Genomic DNA, 21,632 nt, shown 5'->3' with positions numbered 1-21,632 from the left:
ATATATTTATTGTACAGTTATAATTAAAAAGCCTCCACAGTACTATTTCTGCATTACCACATTATATCCTACTCTATTTTTTATCAATTTCTCTAAAAAGCCAAAAGGCCTCATGTCTTTTCTCCTATCTGCACCTTATCTGTAGGTTACAGGGATGATAATGATAATTTTTAATGCTTAGTTCTGGTTGTACACATCTTCAAAGTGTTGTACAAGCACTGACTAAATAATACACTTACAGGGAGCAGTTACTGCTGCTAATGAGTAATAATATTGCATCTATGCTGGGAAATCCCAAAGCACAGATCTGAAGACTTAGCATTATGCTATGATGATAGGACTATTACCTGGAATGGTTTCTGCTTCAAGAGTTCTTGAAAGCGTGTTTGCTTCCATAAACAGAGGCTGGTTTTCATGTAGTTTACAGAGGGACAGGAGAGGGACCTCCAGGACAATTCAGGTGCTTCCTCCTCATGGCCAATTCCTCGTGCCTCTAAGCTCAGCCGTGGCACAACATACTGTAACTAAAATAAAGACAGTAGAAATTTACATATTGCCATGAATTTAAAAAAGGCTCCTGTGCAGTACCAATTACGTGAAGTAGTGAGTGTGGAAAGAGACAAGGATACTTTACCAAAAATGTATTTTTATTCAATTATTTGGCAAAAATGTGTTTGCTCAAGTGGAAACAAAGTGGAGGTGTCACTAAAAATCAGGCCCTAAAACACAGAGTTCATGAGTCCAGTCCTTAGAATTGGAGCAGCGTGATTGTTACTCTTCTCTCTAATAAATCCTGGTCTGTTTTGGAGGTTAACTCGGTAGAACTAAAATGTCTCAGTTACATTGGTTTAGCTGTTCCTCATGCTACCCAGCTACTTGACACAAAAATCCCAAACTGTAAAAAAATATAGGTTGGGTGTGTGTGTGGGGGGGAGATTAGATCAAGAAAATCATGGAATCTGGGACAAAAATGATAGGATGTAATATTAGACTTTTAAACCTTCCAATGCTCTGTAAGGAAACAAGAAAGCAAACAGAGTTGGCTACATACTATTGTATGCCCTATGAAATGAATAAGCAGAGAGCTAAGGCAGCTCCCATAACGGATTCAGGATAAATACTGTAATTAGTACTAATATATTACAGTACAGATACCGGCAACAGAAAAGTTCCAGTGGCACTGCCTTTTTAATAAGTGATGGCAATGGATTTTTTTTATTATTAAAATGCTTACCTTTTTTATAAGCCCTGAGGGAAGCAGCTTGCATAAATCATTATGAGAGAGGGAAGGAAACTTGCACAAAAAGTAAGCAACAGCTGCAGTACAAAACCTGAGAGGAGAGAGAAAGAGAAAGCAGTTATTTGGTTTGGTTCATCTGTCATATCTGCCCCATCTTCAACTGCTGTTGCTTTCCATCCAGGAGAGCCCAGGGCCAAGTAAAAATCAAGGATATCATGCTTCAGAATGGTCTAAATACAAACTGCAGTGATATCCACTCCAACAGTGTAATCATATTGGAACATTGTGCGAGCTCTGACAATGGATTTTAAAGAGCAAGGTGATAAAAGTAACTACTAAATCATTTCAAAAGTTGGCACAGGAAGTCTAGAAAAAGATGAGAATAAAATCACAACATACCTGGGAGAGAGACTGCAGTCCTATTTTGTGTAATTCAGAGCTGACCCAGAGCCACCCTAATTTTTAATATGGGGGTGTAGACTGCAAAGACCACAAGTGCCAAAAAAAGCTTCATCTTGATTTAAGACCAGGTAGGATTTGGAATTTCCATGGATCACACCTCCATACGGAAAGATGAGGGTGGCTTCAATCTGTTCTGAATCATGCCAAATTAGATGCAATCCCTGGGCTCCTCCCAAATTTCTTATGCAGCCTACTGGTGGGCAAACTTGGGGCACATCTGGTCTAAAGTTTCTACTTTTAAGTTTCATTTTCAAATAAAAACGTTCTAAATCTAAACACTAACACGTCCAGTAACATGCATCTGATGAAGTGGGTATTCACCCATGAAAGCTCATGCTCCAATACGTTTGTTAGTCAATAAGGTGCCACAGAACTCTTTTACAGATCCAGACTAACACGGCTACACCTCTGATGTCCCATAGTGTGAGTGCCACACATTCATAAGAGGGGAATCACCTGCATGATAGGATGTAATGTTCCATATCCCTGTCTGTGCCAAATGCAAGTCATCCCTAGAAACAGGGAAACTTAGTATACGATGAAGGAAGAAACTCACCTCATGCAGAAGGCTAAGGACTCCCCTGTCCTGCACACTAGTAAATGGTTCCAGTACTCAGCAACAGAAAGGCCTTTTGCAGCAGCAACCTTGGAGCCAATGTTCACTTCAGGAATCAAAAATTTGGATTCATTTAAATGAATCATAAAGGCAGCTAGTCCTAAAACATGAGCATCATTTAGGGAAGGACCCTGCAGCCAAACAAATAAATAGCTAGATGAAAAGATACATAGCATTTGTAACAAAGCAGCAAGTCTCAACTAAACCTCAAACTAATCAAGGGGCAGAATACTGCTGCTATCCAGTGACTAATTCAGCGTAAAGAGCAATTTAGCAGATAGAAGGCACCAATTAAATTGGACAACTTCCTCCTTGTCTGGAATTCTGAAGTAGTTTCTGGTTAGCTTCTACAGCAGAAATAAAGATAATTCTACAACTGTAACCTGGCGTAACTAACTTTAATTATACCCTTGCAGAATTTTAAAGGCCAATGGCTTTTCAGATCCGTGGCATTTAGATTCATTTATCAGTCTCATAACTTAATCCTTTCAGTACAACAGAGTGAAGAGCACAAAACCAAGGAAACACTAAAAAAAAGAAAAATAAAAACAATGAACACAAAAGGCATAGCTCTGGATCTTGCACCTAGGTATTTAGAACGACTCAGAGTCTCAACTGTCTCTTAAAAGCTGACTAAGGCTGGTAACAGTGGTGGATGTCCAGTTCCGCACCAGGTGCTACATCACAACCCCTTTACATCACTCCAGCAAAGGGGCTTTAACAGCTCCTAGGGAAAAACAGCCATTCTAAAGCATAGAACATATGGAAACATAAAAGCATCTATACACAGTTCTGTGCTGCCTCCCCCATGCAGCTTGTAGCACAGGGGATTGCCAGCACAGGCAGGAATGCTTTAACATACAAAATGGCCTGCACTGATCCAGAATCCAGGACACACAAATATAGTATAAAGTCATCTTCTGTGCTGTGCCTCCTCACACATGCAACACAGAATCTAGCTGCAGAACTGAGAGCTGTGGTCTGAAAAATTACTAGGCATGTAATACTGCCTGGATCAGTTCAGAATGAAAATTAGAGGGGGCAAAAATGGTCTTGAAGCTGATACAGCATTTACTCAGTATATCTAATGCACAAGAGCTCCTTTTAATTTAACGTCAGTGCCTCCCCCTATACATTAAATGCATAAGTCTCTGCTAATAATAAGGCTGTATAGTTAAAAATTAAGAAGTCTGAAAATACAAGAGTTAATCTGACCATATTACACCTTTTCTGCTTATATACATTAAGAGTTTGTGTATTTCAGTTCATGTTGTTAAATGTGCATCATAAAGGAGCAACATGGCCAAGTTAACATTGCTGCAGGATCACTATTGTTTGCATTTTCTGAGACCAAGTTTGAAAAGTTTGTTAAAAATGAGAACTCTTGGAAAAGTACAAGCTAGTGAAATCCCTCCATCGTAGAGCACAGTACAGACAGGTACTCAATGTACATGTGGAGATATGAGGCCAAAGGAGCCCTTATCTCATAGTTACCATCAATTTCTTTATGCTTGGAAACTAACCTGATGATAAATAAGCTGACAGAGCCTAGTCAACAGGGCAGGTAAGAGATGCCTGTGTCCACAAATCATCTTCACAAACAGACACAAACAGGGCCCCTGCCTACAGAAGACACAAGCCATGTGATCAAGTTACTGCCAAAGATCACTGTTATCCTTAATATAGAAGAGGATTTTAATAATGGTTAAACAGAATTCATCTAAAGCACCTTTAAGTGTAAATGCATCACACAACTATCACTCCAGCAATATAATCAATTCAGCACCATAATAATTGCTATTTATATATCACCATATGTGCGTGGCACTATATGACGTGTAAAATTAGAAGGTCTCAGCCTCAAGCAGCTTACAATCTAGTCAAAGAAGAGTTTTCGAGAGAGATCTGGAGAAGAGGAAGGTTGCTGAGGGGCATAGAAAGGAGTCTTCTTTCAGGGTAGTTATTTAAACGGTGGTGAGAAAACTGTTCAGTGCTGCCGTGCTGCCATGCTGCTAAAAGCACATCCCATTTAGGTTACAGGGCTGTAGACAGCTTGGAAGTTGCCAGTGAAGTTACTTTTTAGGGAACTACTTTGACGATAACATTTACAAAATATTTGCTAACACACACACACAAAACACCACATTCTTAGTCCCAGATTTGGACCTTAGCGTCCAAAATATGGGGGTTAGCATGAAAACCTCCAAGCTTAGTTACTAGCTTGGACCTGGTACCTGCTGCCACCACCCAAAAAATTAGAGTGTTTTGGGGCACTCTGGTCCCTCTGAAAAACCTTCCCTGGGGACCCCAAGACCCAAATCCCTTGAGTCTCACAACCAAGGGAAATAATCCTTTTTCCCTTCCCCCCTCCAGGTGCTCCTGGAGAGATACACAGACACCAGCTCTGTGAATCCAAACAGAGTGAATCTCCCTCTCTGTTCCCAATCCTGGAAACAAAAAGTACTTTCCTATTCCCCCAGAGGGAATGCAACATCAGGCTAGCAATCCAACACACAGATCTCCCCGATTCCTTCCTCCCACCAATTCCCTGGTGAGTACAGACTCAATTTCCCTGAAGTAAAGAAAAACTCCAACAGGTCTTAAAAGAAAGCTTTATATAAAAAGAAAGAAAAATAAGTACAAATGTTCTCTCTGTATTAAGATGATACAACACAGGGTCAATTGCTTAAAAGAATATTGAATAAACAGCCTTATTCCAAAAGAATACAAATCAAAGCACTCCAGCACTTATATTCATGCAAATACCAAAGAAAAGAAACCATATAACTTACTATCTGATCTCTTTGTCCTTACACTTAGAAACAGAAGACTAGAAAGTAGAACTACTTCTCCAAAGCTCAGAGAAAGCAGGCAGCCAGAAAATAAAGACACAGACACTCAATTCCCTCCACCCAAAGTTGAAAAAATCCGGTTTCCTGATTGGTCCTCTGGTCAGGTGCTTCAGGTGAAAGAGACATTAACCCTTAGCTATCTGTTTATGACACACCACATTCTTCTTCCAAAGAGGAACTTCTAGTAAAGCCCAGTGAAAGTCTAGTCATACTCTCACTGTTTCCATTTGTCAGTACAAATGTATTTAATTTCTGAAATAAAGTGAGGCATGCACAGGTTTAAGATCAAAGTGAAAAGATAAAAGCTTCATTCTTCTCTGGATCTTGTGTCTTCAGCAGTAAGCTTTGTGCTTCATCCATTTAATGTTGGAGATGGCCCTAAGGCTAATGGCAGGAGCGCCTAGACCCAGAACAGCACTGGATGTACCCAAAATAACCCAGAAGACACTTTGCCTTTGTACATAAAACACTAAAGAAAAATATTCTTGTGGTCTACTTTGTTTCTGATTATTTTTAGCGCTTTTTTTTGTTGAAACTTTGCTCCAGTGTCCCCTCTTAATAATCCCATCCTTAGAAACAACATGGTGTTAGTATTACAAAAAGGCAGTATTAGACAGAGGGATATTTTAAAAGGTCGGTCACATAGTGGGCAGCTTATTTCAAGAAAACTCAATGATAGTGGGAGAGCACATGGTATTTCTATTCTCATCTATTAGTTTCTGCATCACAGCGGCTCAGGATAAAAGTGCCTGAAAATGTCAGTATGCTATATCCCGTATCATCAACAAGGGGGGTCTTCACAGACCCTTGCACAGTGCAGGTATTATGGGGCACTAAGCAGTTTTGACCTGCCTGCATGTATAGTATGCACCTTACCTGTCAGGAGGGTTAAAATAGGAAGCAGCTATTAGATTCTGGCAAAAGGATGTCAGTAAAAGATCAATGACCTGGAACAAAAGACATAATTCATTTCTACTTTGTGGAGTTTGTGTCTAGATTTAGTTTTAGAATATGTATATACATACAATTACCCAACACAATCTTAAAGAAAATATGTTAATGTTTATAATGGGTGCACCAGCTCACTGGTGCCAAGAAACTGAAATTAAAGTCCTGTGTTATAAAGCCAGGAATGTTTTATATCCCCCAATTAACATCCAGACATATTTTGATGTTATTAACATGAACTGTGATTGTATAGATCATTGTTGCAACCAAGGTCCTATATAGTTGCACCAAATCTTCTACAAAGGGGGTCAAGTGAGGTGTCTATGAAAAGGTTGTGATTTGATGGTTACAATTATGCTCTCTGTATGTGTGTATCATTTTTGTATTTTAAGTTATGAATATTGCCTATGTACTTGTAACTCAATGTGTTTGATTCTAAGTAGCATCAGTGAAGCATTTGGTCAGCTTCTTGAGAATGGGCACTTACTCAGAATAGTCCTATCAAGAAACGAACACTCAACTGACAATGGACCCTGGGAGACTCCAATCAACATCTAAGGAGCCTTCCTGGGAACATTCAAAGTATCACATGAGCAATGGCTGCCACCTGCAGACTGAGTCATGCATGAACATGTGACTTGCCCATGGACTCCAAACTCCATCATGCTGCTGTGATTTTCCACAGTAAGAACAAAAGGGGTCCTTCCACATGGCAGAGGATATAAAAGGCCCTGGAAACCCCTCCATTTTGTCTTCAATCCTGCTTCTGACCTCTGCAGGAACTGTGCTTGAAACTGAAGCTCTAAACAAAAGGACTGAGCGACCCATCCAAGCTGTGATGTTTGTACTCCAGAGACTTGATTGGTTTAAATCAGCAGTAATCCTCTCAAGCCTGAACTAAGAACTTTGCAATTGTTGTACGTATTTGATTCCATTTTAACCAATTTTAACTCTCATCTATATTTTTTTCTTTTTATGAATAAACCTTTAGATTTTAAAGGATTGGCAACAGTGTAATTTGTGGGTAAGATCTAACTGGTATATTGACCTGGGTCTGGGACTTGGTCCTTTGGGATCGGGAGAACCTTTTTTCTTTTACTGGGATATTGGTTTTCATAACCATTCATCCCCATAAGGGCTAGTGCTAGTGGTGATATGTATTGGGAAACTGGAGCGTCTGAGGAAATTGCTTGTATGACTTCTGGTTAGGCAGTGGGGTAAAACCAAAGTCCTCTCTGGCTGGCTGGTTCGCTTGGTGTGCCTTAGTAGTGAAGGACCCCCAGCCTTGGGCTGTGACTGCCCTGCTCTAAGTAATTTGTCCTGAATTGATACTCTCAGTAGTGTCCCACCAAAGGCCACTTTGTTACATATATGTCAAGTAAAGAAAGCTTATCCCATCTGAAAGATTTACATAGCATACAGTACACCTGTAGGTCTCTTCACCAGACATCCAAAGATTTCTGAAAGGCTAAATATAAGTTTATATTCTCTGTAGAGCAATGCAAGAGGCACAGATTGGAAATAAATTTACTGCTCTTCATAGACAAGGAAGCTTTTGACAAGCACTGTACACGTATTTACATTTATTCAATCAATCCCATTCGCTTATTGTTTCAGGCTCTACAATACTCACACACTGATCCTGCTGTTCAAGTTTTGGGGCACAAATGTTAAGTTGAATCTGAGAAATGAAGGATGCAGCTTCATTTTCATTATGGCTGTGTCGCAGGACAGTCATCAGTCTCTCAGAGATCAGTGCAATCTGAGCTGGTACAGCTGCAGAAAAGAGCAATGTGAGAAGAAGAGAACAAGAAAGGGAAAGTGTGAAGGTAGGAAAGGAGCTGGAGTTAAGAGAACACCAATTAAGAGACATCCAAGCTGATGGATGTCAATTTTTAATGTAAGAGGGAGAGGAGGGAGTGTATGCCCCATTCACTGCCTTTAAAATTCACACCAGACACTCTAAAATCCTGAAAAGCAGCAAAAGAGATTTCCCCTCCTGATGTGCTCAAAATGCAGAATAAATTACATCTTTTGGCTTGGAAACATGCAAAATGGCTGCCTAGAATGAAGGAGTGGATGAAACTCCTGCATTTCCAGCTCAGACCAACATGTTACGTGTTACTGCCTTGCAGAGCATCTCCTTGGTATCACTCCAGGAGTTTCAAGTCTCAAGTATATGGAAATGATTAAGCCCCAGAATATTCCCTGCTGAGGGATAGGGAAAGATAAGTCACTTTGTCATTATCTAAAGGCCTCTGTCACAAAAGTAGAGAGCTTCCCATCCTCTTCAAAACAAACTCAAATGTTCCTGCCAACCTACTTGTAGAGTACTGGGCATATTTACATCTTTAAGAATAAATTACTATGATGTTTAGGGTGTTAAATACTGAATCCCAAATTTTTAAACAAATCAGAAAACTTATGTACTGTTCTCCCAATCACTATGTTTTATTTTATATATTATGTTTCTGCAAGTGCATCTTCTTTCATTTGCTAGGATGATAGATTTCACCAGACATAAAAACTTGACCAATGCATCCATCCTGACTGTCCATTTAGAATTGTTTTCATAAAATGTATTTCATAGTTTAAGGTATCTCAAAGCACTTTAGATAGCAGCACAAGGGTAGTAACTGTGCAGGCAATGGAGCATCCACTAGGCATTCCGTAATAGTTCACACAGTGCTAAGCACATTATAAAACTTACCGTATATACTCATTCATAAGCTGAATTTTTTTTAGTAAAAAAGGGAAGCTCCAGAGACAGGGGTCGGCTTATGAACGGGTATAGAAATGGAGAGGTGGGACACAGCTCATCTGCCCCAACAGAGGGAGCAAGGAGAGGCAGGGCCAGAGTCTCTCCACTTCCGCCCCCGGCCCGCCGGAGCAGGCTGTGGCCGCGCTGCCCCCGGCCCGCAGGAGCAGGCTGCGGCCAGGTCAGAAACATCCTCCCTTGCCCCTCCCCAGATAAGCTGGGAAGGGATGGGATGGGGAGAGTGTGGGGGTGCTAGGCTAGGGGTGGGGTCATGTAGGAGGTGGTCACAGGGGTTACTCCCCTGACTCCCAGCTTCTCCCCACCAAAAAAGTTCCCCCCCATTTGCTGTCCCAGCCCATCAGGGTAAGCAGCTGGCATGCCAGGACACTTTGTTTACTTAGGTTTACCTCCGTGCCTGCGAACGCTAAAGGTAAACAAACCATCTTGGATCACCAGCGGCTTATCCTGATGGCCCAGGAGCCAAAGTTTGCTGACCCCTGAATCATAGGGTCAGCTTATGAATGGGTTATGAAAATTTTCCATTTTTACTTATCCATCGGGGGGTGGGGGGGACTGGCTTACAAGCGAACCGGCTTATTAGCGAGTACATACAGTACTTTATTGATCAGAAGAACATTAGTCAGAACACAATTATCAGGGTTTTTTGTTTTTTTGTTAAATTAATGGGATCTTTACTCCCATCAGAGACTTATGACAAGAACCATATTTCATCTTCCATGAGAGGAAGAGTATCCCAATGGCAGCTCCCTTGTCTCCAACAACGGAACTGCCTAACAACTTTCATGAGCACAAGTGCAGGAGTGGGGGTGGCCCCCCCCAACCTTTTGACAGGGATGAGTGAGTTGTCTAGGAATCTTTACTGACTTATTCTTTTAACTGTCAGAAACTAATTAGGCACTCAAAAAACAAAAATATCAGACCTTAAGAAATTATATGAATTAGAGGTTACAGTCCTCAACCACCTTTGGCATGAAGCATACCACTGCTGTTTCTGCTAGCATTAGCCACTTTAAAACAAAGTTCATACAAGGCCACTATATGAAAGTAATTGCTACATGCCTCCCTACATACCATCATGTTTGCTTTGATCTGTGATCAGCATTATCAGTTCATCCAGTTCAGCCTTCAGCTGTTCAACAGGCTCTTTGAGATGGTCAGTCTCTAATTCTATTGATCCATCTATATAAATAGAAGAGAGAGATGCTCTATATTATTTATGTTTGTATTAGAATACTAGAAATATAGGTCTGAAAGAGACCTCAAGAGGTTATCTAATCCATCGCCCAACACTGAGGCAGAGTCAAGTATACCTAGACCATCCCTGATAGATGTTTGTTCAATCTGTTCTTAAAAACCTCCAATGACAGGGAATCCCCAGCCTCACTCAGTAACCTATATTCCAGTTCTCAGTTTTCCTAAATCTAACCAAAATTTCCCTTGCAGCAGATTAAGCCCATTGCTTCTTGTCCTACTTTTAGTGGGCATGGAGAACAGTTGATCACAGTCCTCTTTATAACAGTCCTTAACATATCTGAAGACTCATCAGGACCTTTCAATCTTCTCTTCTTGAAACTAAACATACCCAGGTTTTTTAATCTTTCCTCATAGGTCAGGTTTTCTAAACCTTTTATCATTGTGTTGCTCTCCTCCACACTCCCTCCAATTTATCCACATCTCTGAAAGCATGGCACCCAAAACTGGACACAGTACTCCCGCTGAGGCCTCACCAGAGTTGAGAGAGTGGAACAACCACTTTAAACACACAAAACAAAGCAGTGATTCACTGATCTCTACTTTGGGTTAATGTGAAAGCAGAATTCACTTTGGGATATAAAATAGTATACAAAGAACATAGATATGCCACAATGCACAGAATCATTTTTATCCTCAAAATCATTTACTCGTGGGGGAATTCTGCACTACTGAACGCACATAATCTATCAGCCGCACACATTTTTATTTTTTTTGTGCAGAAAAAAGCTTCTGCTGAAAAGTTGCTGCAGTTCTGCCTTTTGCCCAACAGAGGGTGCTGTGGCAACAGAGCACAGCCGCCACTCCCAGCCAGCTAGAGAAGAGAAAGAGCCTGTCATGCAGAAGACCAGGACTTAGGTTCTCATTCTGCAGGCTAGTGGGGACTATGTTACTCAGGGCTGAGAGCACTTAGTCTCTGAAGAAGAGATGAAGACACTATGGTAACGGCTGTTTACAGAAGCTCATACATGGCTTTGTAGAAGACGCTCTCAAATCACAGTAAGTGTTCATAGAGTTGGCAAGGAATTAAAAATGGTGGCAAGAGTAAGGAGGTAAAGAAATCCAATAAAGTATTTCTACCTCCGCTCCTTCACCTTAATTCCTGCTCCTGTACAGAACATGGGTCTTGCCTCCCCACCTCCAATCCCCAAAGGGTAGCAGAAATCCAACTGCCTGCTTGCTAAATATGACCTAGCACTTAGATGTAGTTTTGGAATTTCCATTTTAGCAACTGACTCCCTGTCTGCCACAAGTGTGCTTCATTCACTGCAGACGGTTCTATGCTCTCACATTCCAAGAGCCAATACCTGACTGAGTTTGGATCAATCCTATAGCAATAAAATTACCAGGCTCAGCCAAAAAGGCACTTAATATATTTGCTTTCTTGAGGCTTCACAACATGGAACTCCAGTCTATCACCACAAAGACAGCTGATAAAGTTTAATTTAGATGGGAAAAAAAATTCTCTTGATGACAGAAAATGATTTGCAGTAGAAACTGTAACAATACACATCTCTCTGCAAACTCTTCCATTTGCAAAGTGACAGCCACCAAATTTTTAAATGTGATATCTAAAGAGTAATACACCTCTACCCCGATATAACGCAACTCGATAACACGAATTCGGATATAACGCGGTAAAGTAGCGCTCCAGAGGGGAGGGCAGCAGGGCTGCACGCTCCAGCAGATCAAAGCAAGTTCAATATAATGTGGTTTCACCTATAATGCAGTAAGATTTTTTGGCTTCCGAGGACAGCGTTATATCAGGATAGAGGCATATATACAATTGTGTTCTTGTTGTTCGTCAGAGTTCAAAGAGGACCACGACATCACTGATTGGTTTGGTTTCTGTGAACATGTGAGTAGCTGATCAGGCCAATTTGAGCTTTGAACTGTCTGTGGCCCACTGAGCAAGAGACGCCATTATGGGTTACTTGATTAACAGCGGACATGCTGCTGTTGTGAGATTTACACTGCTGGCGTGTCTGCTCTGCCTTAATGGTTCTCTTCTGCTCACAGACTGTAGCTCCAGTATGGATGAGACTTCGCCAGGTAGAATGATCATGAGCGAGATCTTCTCAAATATCTGGGTCAATGTCTAAATGTCGAGTCTGAAATATTTCTGTTGGCTTCCCTGAGCATGCTTTCCCTCCCTTAACTCACCCTAAAAGATCTTTTCTGGCAGTTGTAAAAGCAGCAAAGAGTCCTGTGGCACCTTATAGACTGACAGACGTACTGGAGCATGAGCTTTCGTGGGTGAATACCCACTTCCTCCGACGAAATGGGTATTCACCCACGAAAGCTCATGCTCCAATACGTCTGTCAGTCTATAAGGTGCCACAGGACTCTTTGCTGCTTTTACAGATCCAGACTAACATGGCTACCCCTCTGATCTTTGGCAGTTGTTCATCTGACATTCTGGTGACATAGCTTGCCCCTCTCATCTGTGATTTCATCAAGAGAATGGATGCTTGGAATATCTGCCCATATGAGAACCTCAATATCTGGAACCTTGTCTTGCCATCTTATCCTTATCAATATCCTCAGACAGCCCATGTGAAAGTGAGTCAGTTTCATAACATGGCATTTGTACACTGTCCGCATTTTGCATGCATACATCATAGCTGGCAAAATGATGGCTTTGTAGACTTCAGTTTTGTTTGTTGACTAACGCCTCTGCGCTCCCACATATTTGCATATAGCTTGCCAAAGGCCAACACTTGCTTTAGCAATTCTGGCATTGGTTTCATCATCAATGTGAATTGCACATGACAGTGTACTGCTAAGATAGGTGAACTTGTCCACTGCCTGGAGGGTTTGGCCATTCACTGTGATAGTAGCTCTATGTAAGGTTTTCCTGGCACAGGCTGGTACATCATTTCTGAGAGACCAAAATTATCACAAGGTGAAGAGAGAAAGTTTATACTCTGCTGCATGTGAGACTCAGATTTGGCAATCAGGGAACAGTCATCAGCCAACAGAAGATCACAAATTATCACTTCCTATATCTTTGTCTTTATCTGTAGTCTCCTCAAATTGAAAATTTGTCATCAGTCCGATATCTGATGCCAATAGCAGTGTCACAGTCACAAAAGGCATCTGTAAGCACGGCAGAAAACCTCATACTGAAGAGGACTGGGGTCAACACACAGCCCTACTTGACTCCATTGATAACCGGGAATGGTTCAGATGACTCATCATCATCCATAACGCAAGGGACCATGCCATCATGGAATTCCCAAACCACCGTGATGAATTTCTCTGAGCAAATGAATTTTGCCATGATCTTCCAAAGGCCCTCCCAACTGATTATAGCAAATGCTTTTTTCGGGTCAATGAAAGTCATATACAGGTTGGAGTTCTGTTTGTGCCATTTCTCCTGAAGTTGATGACCTGCAAACACCATATCTATGATCTTGCATCCTTTCCTGAAGCCAAACGGTCTCTCAGGGAGAAGTCCTTATCCAATATGTTGCACAAGGCAATTCAGCAGGTGCCCTAATCATTGTCTGCTTCACCTTAACCCTGGTCAGAATACTACGGCTGATGAGGATCCTGCTACAGCAGTCGAAAAATCACACACAAAAAACAAATACAAATACAAATAAGACAAAGGTGACACCACTCACCATCAGTGTTTGGAATGCAAACACATTAATGAACTGCACAACAGCAGATAGACCAGAGAGAAGAACAGCTCTAGTTGGTAGAGAACTGGCCAGATGTAACATCCAGATAGCGTCCCTGAGTGAAACCCGCCTAGCTAAAGAACAACTTACTGAAAAAGGAGCCAGTTACACCTTCTTCTGGAGTGGCCGTAGCAAAGAAGATGAACATGAAACTGGGGTTGGTTTGCCATCAAATACAGCTAGTAAGCAAGTTTACGAATTTCCCAAAGGGTGTGAATGCTAGATTCATGCTAATGAGACTCCCACTGTTTGGGAAAAGATGTGCAACTATCATCAGCGCTAATGCACCCACCATGACTGACCCAGATTCGATCAAGGATAAATTTTACGAAGACCTGGGGTTGCTCATTGAAGAAGTGCCCAAGGCAGACAAGCTCATCATTCTTGGTGACTTCAGTGCTAGAGTTGGTGCAGATTATCAGGTATGGCCAGATATCACTGGGGGAAAAAAAATGGTCTTGGGAAATGCAACAGCAACGGGCTCCTCTTACTGAGGAAAATGCGCTGAACCTGACTTCATCACCAACAGAGTCTTCTACCTGTCAAACTGTGACAAGATGTCTTGGATTCATCTGCACTTCAAGCACGAGTATCATATTAACTAGGTCTAGGTTGGATATTGGGAAACACTATTTCACTAGGAGGGTGGTGAAGCACTGGAATGGGTTGCCTAGAGAGGTGGTGGAATCTCCATCCTTAGAGGCTTTTAAGGCCTGCCTTGACAAAGCCCTGGCTGGGATGATTAGTTGGGGATTGGTCCTGCTTTGAGCAGGGGTTTGGACTAGCTGACCTCCCGAGGTCTCTTCCAACCCTAATATTCATGATTCTATGTCATCATCAGGAGAAAAGACTGACAGGGTGTTAGAGTGAGAAGTGCAGAACGCTGGACTGATCAAAGGCTTATAGTCTCCAAGCTGAATATCCAGATACATCCTAGTGCAGAGGTAGGCAACCTATGGCACAGGTGCTGAAGGCAGCACAGAAGCTGATTTTCAGTGGCACTCACACTGCCAGGATCCTGGCCACCAGTCTGCATTTTAATTTAATTTTAAATGAGGCTTCTTAAACATTTTAAAAGCCTTATTTATTTTACATACAACAATAGTTTAGTTATGTATTATAAACTTATAAAAAGAGACCTTCTAAAAAGGTTAAAATGTATTACTGGCATGCAAAACCTTAAATTAGAGTGAATAAAAGAAGATTCGGCACACCACTTCTGAAAGGTTGCCAATCCCTGTCCTAGTGGAAGACCACAAAGTAAAAAAAAGCACCCGAAAAGCTTAATGTCTCCAAATTAAAACAGGAGAATGTGAAACAGGCTTTTGCTGAAGAACTGTGCAACTTGTAACAATTGATGCAAACTAACAACAACAAGGAAAATTTGGCATCGTGTACTCAGCTGCATCAAATACCCATGCTTCCATCACATGTAAACATCAAGACTAGTTTGATGAAAACAATACTGACAAAGGGAGACTACTGAATGAGAAATATCAGCTCCATAAGGCCTGTTTAGGAGACAGCACTTCAACATCTAAGGCAGTCTTCAATAACATCAAGAGGATTGTCCAGTGCAAACTTAGAGAGATGCAAAACTGATGGCTGAGCAGCTAGGCAGATGAGAGTCAGTCTTATGCAGACAGTAATGGTATGAAGAATTTCTGTGATGCTCTAAGGACAATCTATGGGCCATGGTCATCAGGAACGTTTCCAATACTGAGTGCCGATGGCACCACACTGCTCATTGACAAAGAAAACAAACAAACAAAAAAAAGATACAGCAAAGATGGGCAGAACAGTTTAACAACATATCAAACATCTATTGGCAAGGAGGCAATTGATCAACTGCCCCAGATTGATATTAACATCTCTCGCTGATCCAACACTCACTGAAACTGCAAAAATGATGGACCTGCTGTCAAAGGGTAAAGCACCTGAAGCAGATGCTATACCAGGGGTCAGCAACCTTTCAGAAGTGCTGTGCCAAGTCTTCATTTATTCACTCTAAGTTAAGGTTTTGCGTGCCAGTCATACATTTTAACGTTTTTAGAAGGTCTCTTTCTATAAGTCTAATATATAACTAAACTATTGTTGTATGTAAAGTAAATAATGTTTTTAAAATGTTTTAAGATGCTTCATTTAAAATTAAATTAAAATGCAGAGCCCCCCCCCCCCCCCCCGACCAGTGGCCAGGACCCGGGCAGTGTGAGTGCCACTGAAAATCAGCTTGCATGCCGTCTTCGGCACACGTGCCATAGGTTGCCTACCCCTGTGCTATACCATAAGAGTATAAAGCCAGAGGCTTGCACATGGCTCTGAAACTGACTGAATTTTTCCAGTCAATGCAGACTCAAGGAACTATGCTCAAGGAGTAAAAGGTTGCATCCATCATCCACTTGTCCAAACAGAAAAGTAACAGACAATCCTGCAACAGCTATCAGGACATCTCTTTGATGTCAATAGCCAGCAAAATTCTCACCAGAATTATATGTACACACCTGACTACTACAGAAGCTGAGGAGGAGGAGGAAATCCAGAGGCCAATAAAGTCTTAAAGAAAAGCAAAGATCACTCATTTTTCTACACATTTTTATTACACCCATCACCCTGGATGGTAGGTATCCAAGCAAATATAGTTAATACAAACACCACCCTAATAAAATTCAGAATCAAACTACAATATATTTTGTTTTATGTACTAATAAAACACCAATCACTGTTGTCTATATATAGGGGAAGAATCTGGTGATTTGTAATGCTTGGAAAAATTCCCATCTAAAAGGGCGTAAGCGAAAACAGATGTTGAATCTTGGTTCATTTCTCTAACAAACTAATGCTTAAGTAAATACAGATATTTCTCACCTTGTAACAGTTTCTCTTTCAAAGAATGACAGGCTTGGATATATCTGGAGTACAAGTTTGGTGGAATTTTGTCAGCTCTGCAGTAAGAGAAAAAAATTTTCCATTTACATCATTTAACCTCAGAGTTCAGACTCATTAAAATAAGGGTATAACTATATTTCATACAATAATTTTTTTCCCTATAGACTAGTAGCACTAAAGCAGACACTACACTTGAGAATGTTTTTATGATATCACCTGGCATAAAGCAAAGATGGTTGCACACTAGAGATCAGCAGTATTATACAATCTGTGGGGGTAAGATGCACAGAAGGGAGTGCAGTTATGGGACAGAGTAAGCACTCATCTCAAGTGCAGGGTGAGACTGAGATCAAAGGCTTTATGATCTCCAAACACCTGATATGCAGGTATACAATACTAAAATGTTCATTACAGTGTTAACAGAAGGATTAGATCAATTAAATCAGTTTAAGTTGTAACATGCAGCTAGGAGCTTGTCTGCACAGTGGGGTAACACGCTCTATGGGGGTGTGATTTCTAAAGTATACTAATGTGCTTTAATTGGTCCGCGTAGGCCCTGCTGGTGCACACTAAGTGTTTCCTAGTGTACTTCAACGTAGTACTGTTTCAGACAGCACTACATTAAAGAATACCAGCAGGGTCTATAAGGACCAATCAATGCTCAATATCCTAGTAAACTTTAGAAATCATACCCTCATACAGTGCACTATTTCACCATACAGACAAGCCTTAAGTCTTAGATATAGTTTGGAATTAAGAGACACGATCGAATGCCTCATTTGTAGGCATTCATACAGAAATGTTTGTTTTAAAGTCAGCTACAGAAAAGTTACTAGTTTTGAAACAGGTTTATTCCCACTGGGCAAGAAAATGTCAAACAGTCAATATTCAGGAACAACTGCATTCTTTACATGGGATATGTCCTCCTTAGACACTATCCTGACAAACCATAAAAGCAGATCTTGAAGTATTGCCATTGCAGCAACCCACCCCCAGCAGCAAGGCACTGTACCTACCAGATGAAACCAGGTGTCTCAGAGGGTGAGAAATCCTACCCATGAGGTTAGCTAGTAGGTACCATTTTGCAAACAAGGTATCACAGCGCATGAACCTCAGATAACCTGATTCTTTAGTCAAACACTCCCAACACATAGTCCAGAAAATCAGAAACTCCCTTTGCCTCATGTGCTTTATTTTCATACCTCTTTAAGGAGTCTATAAAAATGATGCGCAAGTCAGGAATTTCAGGGAGCTGTAACAAAAAGCAGCCAAGTCAGAAATGCATTTACTACCCACAAACATGTTTCCAAATGAAAGGATAAGAAAAATACTAACCACACGTGGCATGAGTAAAGCAGGAATAAAGTGGGAAGTATAATAGGGTCTTCTGAAAATACTAAAACAAAAGGTGAAAAGATTAGCAACTAAATATGGAGAGCAATTTCATTAATATCTTAGGAATGATTTCTGCTTGCTACACAAATAAGAATATTTGAGTATAGTTGCTTCAAACTTTATTAACCATAAAAACTCAGCAATTTAAAATGGAGAAATACCATACCCGTGTTAACTATTCTTAGTGTGGTATTTCCTTATTACTAGCTTCTCAGAGGATAAAGCAGGGGTCGGCAACCTACGGCACACGTGCCAAAGGTGGCACGCGAGCCAATTTTTGATGGCATGCAGGGCAGGCTGAGCTGCTCAGCCTGCCATCGCTCTGGGGTTCCCGCTGCTGACCCCTTGCCAGCTGGGGTCCCGCCATCAGTCCCACTGAGCGCCCGCTGCTGGCCTGCATGAAGGAACCCCAGACAGGCAGCAGGCTGAGACCCTGGCTGGCAGGAGCCAGTGGCCGAAACCCCAGAGCATGGCGGGCCAAGCTGCTCAGCCCACCACCACTCTGGGGTTCCCGCTGCTGGCCCCTTGCCAGCTGGGGTCCCGCCGCCAGTCCCACTCAGCGCCCGCTGCTAGCCTGGGTGAAGGAACCCCAGGCTGGCAGTGGGCTGAGACCCTGGCTGGCAGGAGCCGGTGGCTGAAACCCCAGAGCGGGAGCAGGCGGAGACGCTTAGCCCACCGCTGAAACCCCAGAACTGGGCGGGCTGACCCACTCAGCCTGCTGCCCCTCTGGGGTTCTGGCTCCTGGCCCCTTGCCAGCCAGGGTCCCCATTGCAGCCCCACTCACCTTGCTTCCAGTTGGAGTTCCAGCGCAGGACCCCTGCCAGACAGGGTCCAGGCCTCTGGCCCTACTCAGCCCTACCAGCCACCAGCTCCACTCACCTCAGCTGCCGATCTGGGGTTCCAGCTGGAAAACAACTGATCACTCAGAAGCCTGTGTGCAGCTTAAAGTATCCAAATACATGCCACCAGACATTGGAAAACTCAGCAAGGAAGAACAAGAGCAAGGATCACACTAAACTAGTAAGATCTGCATTTTAATTTAATTTTAAATAAAGCTTCTGAAAACCTTGTTTACTTTACATATAACAGTAGTTTGGTTATCTATTATAGACTTATAGAGAGACCTTCTAAAAAATGTTAAAATATATTAACGGCACTGTAAGGAGGCGCCCTGGCTCCCCGCCGCGCCTGAGAGGGACGAGCCAGAGCAGGTGCCTCAGTGGGCGGAGTCAGCACTGCCTGTCCCCGCCCCCCGGAAGTCAAGGGGCGGGACAGGAAGTTTAAAAGCCCGGCCCCAGCGCTCAGTTGGGCACAGGGTGCTGGAGAGGACAGACGCTGGTGCCTGGGCTCCCGCCGGGCCCAGCCTGCCCCGCGCCCACTACCCAGAGGAGCGCTGGCCGGACCTGCCCCGCGCCCACTACCCAGAGGAGCGCTGGCCGGACCTGCCCCGCGCCCACTACCCAGAGGAATGTCGGCCTGACCTGCCATGTGCCCGATACCCCGAGGAGTGGCCTGAGCTTCCCCACGACCGGAACCCGGAGGAGCCCATGGTCTGGGACCCCCCAGATGACGCTGGCAAGGACCAGGTACCCAGAGAGGGGGAGGTTGGAAGTGGCCCGGGGATAGCCGACCCTGGTTTGGCTCCTGAAGAGCCCGAACCCATGTCAGTGTGTTGCGGCCAGGATCCCCACTGACCGCAGCGGGTCTTGACCGCTGCTAGGGCCCCGGGCTGGAACGCAGTGGAGTGGGAGGGCCTGCGTTCCCCCTGCCACCCGTAACCGGGTGGCAGACTCCCCCTCTTCCCGCCTATTGCCGCTGCTCTGCCCTGATCCAAAGGGCCAGAGCGAACTAGACTTGTGTTTGGTGCCCCGCCTGAACCAAGGCCTGGGCCCCTTTGACTTTGCCACTGTGCTGCCCTGATGCAAAGGGCCAGGGCTAACTAGACTTGTGTTTGGTGCCCCGCCTGAACCAAGGCCTGGGCCCCTTTGACTTTGCCACTGTGCTGCCCTGATGCAAAGGGCCAGGGCTAACTAGACTTGTGTTTGGTGCCCCGCCTGAACCAAGGCCTGGGCCCCTTTGACTTTGCCACTGTGCTGCCCTGATGCAAAGGGCCAGGGCTAACTAGAACTCTTACTACCCCGCCCTGCCCAAGGGCTGGGGCTTATTTACTTTGAGAGCCCCGACCCCGGCTAGGGGGCCGAGGCTCTACCCTGTTTGCAGACCCTGTACCCCCCTCAGCACCTGCAGAGGGGCTAAGCCTACCCGGACTGCGGCGTGCTAGGAGGCACCCTGGCTCCCCGCCGCGCCTGAGAGGGACGAGCCCCGACACGACCGGCTTACAGGCACACAAAGCCTTAAATTAAAGTGCACACATGAAGACTCGGCACACCACTGCTGAAAGGTTGCCGACCCGCTGGGACAGAGTCCAAATTCCCAGTTAGTATTCATAGCATGAAACACTGGGTTTTCACACAGTGCATTCTTATAGACATTGTTTTTTGATTTTTAAAAATCCTCAAAAGATGGCTTTTTAACGGAAGCGGTGTCTTCCCTTCTGTGTACATATGGCCTTTTTATCCTCTGAGTATCATCGAAACAAATAGCCTGAGCTTAGAGGATTACTGCAGCACTGGATAAATTAAGATTTTCTTAAGTGCTTCTTTGCTTCCATCCTAAACTTTTCTCTTATTTTTTCTTTGATGTGCTCTTGAAACAGAATCTTTTGAGAAACTTCTAGAAAGATACCATACCTGGCCTCTATCACACTTGTTGGGATCTTCCCTGTATTTTCAAAGATCCGAATAGCCTTCTCAACATCTTCGAGTGCCTGGCTCTGGGGCTGGCTCATGCAGGTGACAAAGAGGGAATAATATAGTGAAGTTTTTAGCATAACGGAGTAAATTATTCTTGCTTAGTAACAGTGGTCTTATTTTTACAGCACAAAGGGTGCAACTACATCACTGAAACAGGCTGGTATGGAGAGGAACAGTGCAAGTATACTGGGAAGGCTGCTCTATCTTCATGTGCTTTGGATTTTGGGATGAGGTTAATTTAGTGCTCATAACCTTTCACTTAATTGCATTGGCTAGAACTAAACAGAATGTAGGGTATGGCCATCTAGGTGTCTCTCAAGCAGGCTGCTAATCACATGAAGTTGCAACAACTTGTGGCAATCTCCCAATGTGCAAACATACCTAATGCAGATGAGGAAGAGACTAGATGACCCTTTCACTAGGGACTTATATAGAATTTGATCCTCCTAAGACAAACCACCAATGTACTGAGCTGCTGCACCACTGACAATAGCCTTATTTCATGCACTTTAAAATGAATTCAGTTTCTTTACTTATTTCCACATTCCATCTGTATGTCCTATTGCATTAACAACTCAAAATACAGAAACTATAGAAGTAAGTGTAACTCAAAGAGATCAAGCTAAATATTCCCTTTTTGATTAGTATTATTCAAAATATACCATAAACAGGACAGGATAAAACTACAGTCTGTAGACAAC

At 43.0% G+C, this 21,632-nt stretch overlaps 1 protein-coding gene across 1 annotated transcript in view; it reads right to left on the bottom strand.

Annotated features, from left to right (window-relative positions):
- FANCA (FA complementation group A) overlaps window positions 1-21,632 on the bottom strand; it is a 62,986-nt gene that overhangs the window by 20,490 nt on the left and 20,864 nt on the right. The window contains 11 exon segments of the mRNA XM_050923279.1: window positions 348-524; window positions 1,235-1,331; window positions 2,259-2,449; window positions 3,842-3,941; window positions 6,047-6,117; window positions 7,752-7,894; window positions 9,969-10,076; window positions 16,703-16,779; window positions 17,926-17,975; window positions 18,059-18,119; window positions 20,869-20,957. Of these exon segments, the coding sequence (XP_050779236.1) occupies window positions 348-524; window positions 1,235-1,331; window positions 2,259-2,449; window positions 3,842-3,941; window positions 6,047-6,117; window positions 7,752-7,894; window positions 9,969-10,076; window positions 16,703-16,779; window positions 17,926-17,975; window positions 18,059-18,119; window positions 20,869-20,957 (1,164 nt within the window).

This window comes from Gopherus flavomarginatus, chromosome 14 (assembly GCF_025201925.1).
Source record: "Gopherus flavomarginatus isolate rGopFla2 chromosome 14, rGopFla2.mat.asm, whole genome shotgun sequence".
Lineage (NCBI taxonomy): Eukaryota > Metazoa > Chordata > Testudines > Testudinidae > Gopherus > Gopherus flavomarginatus.
This window is presented reverse-complemented; position numbering and strand designations above follow the sequence as displayed.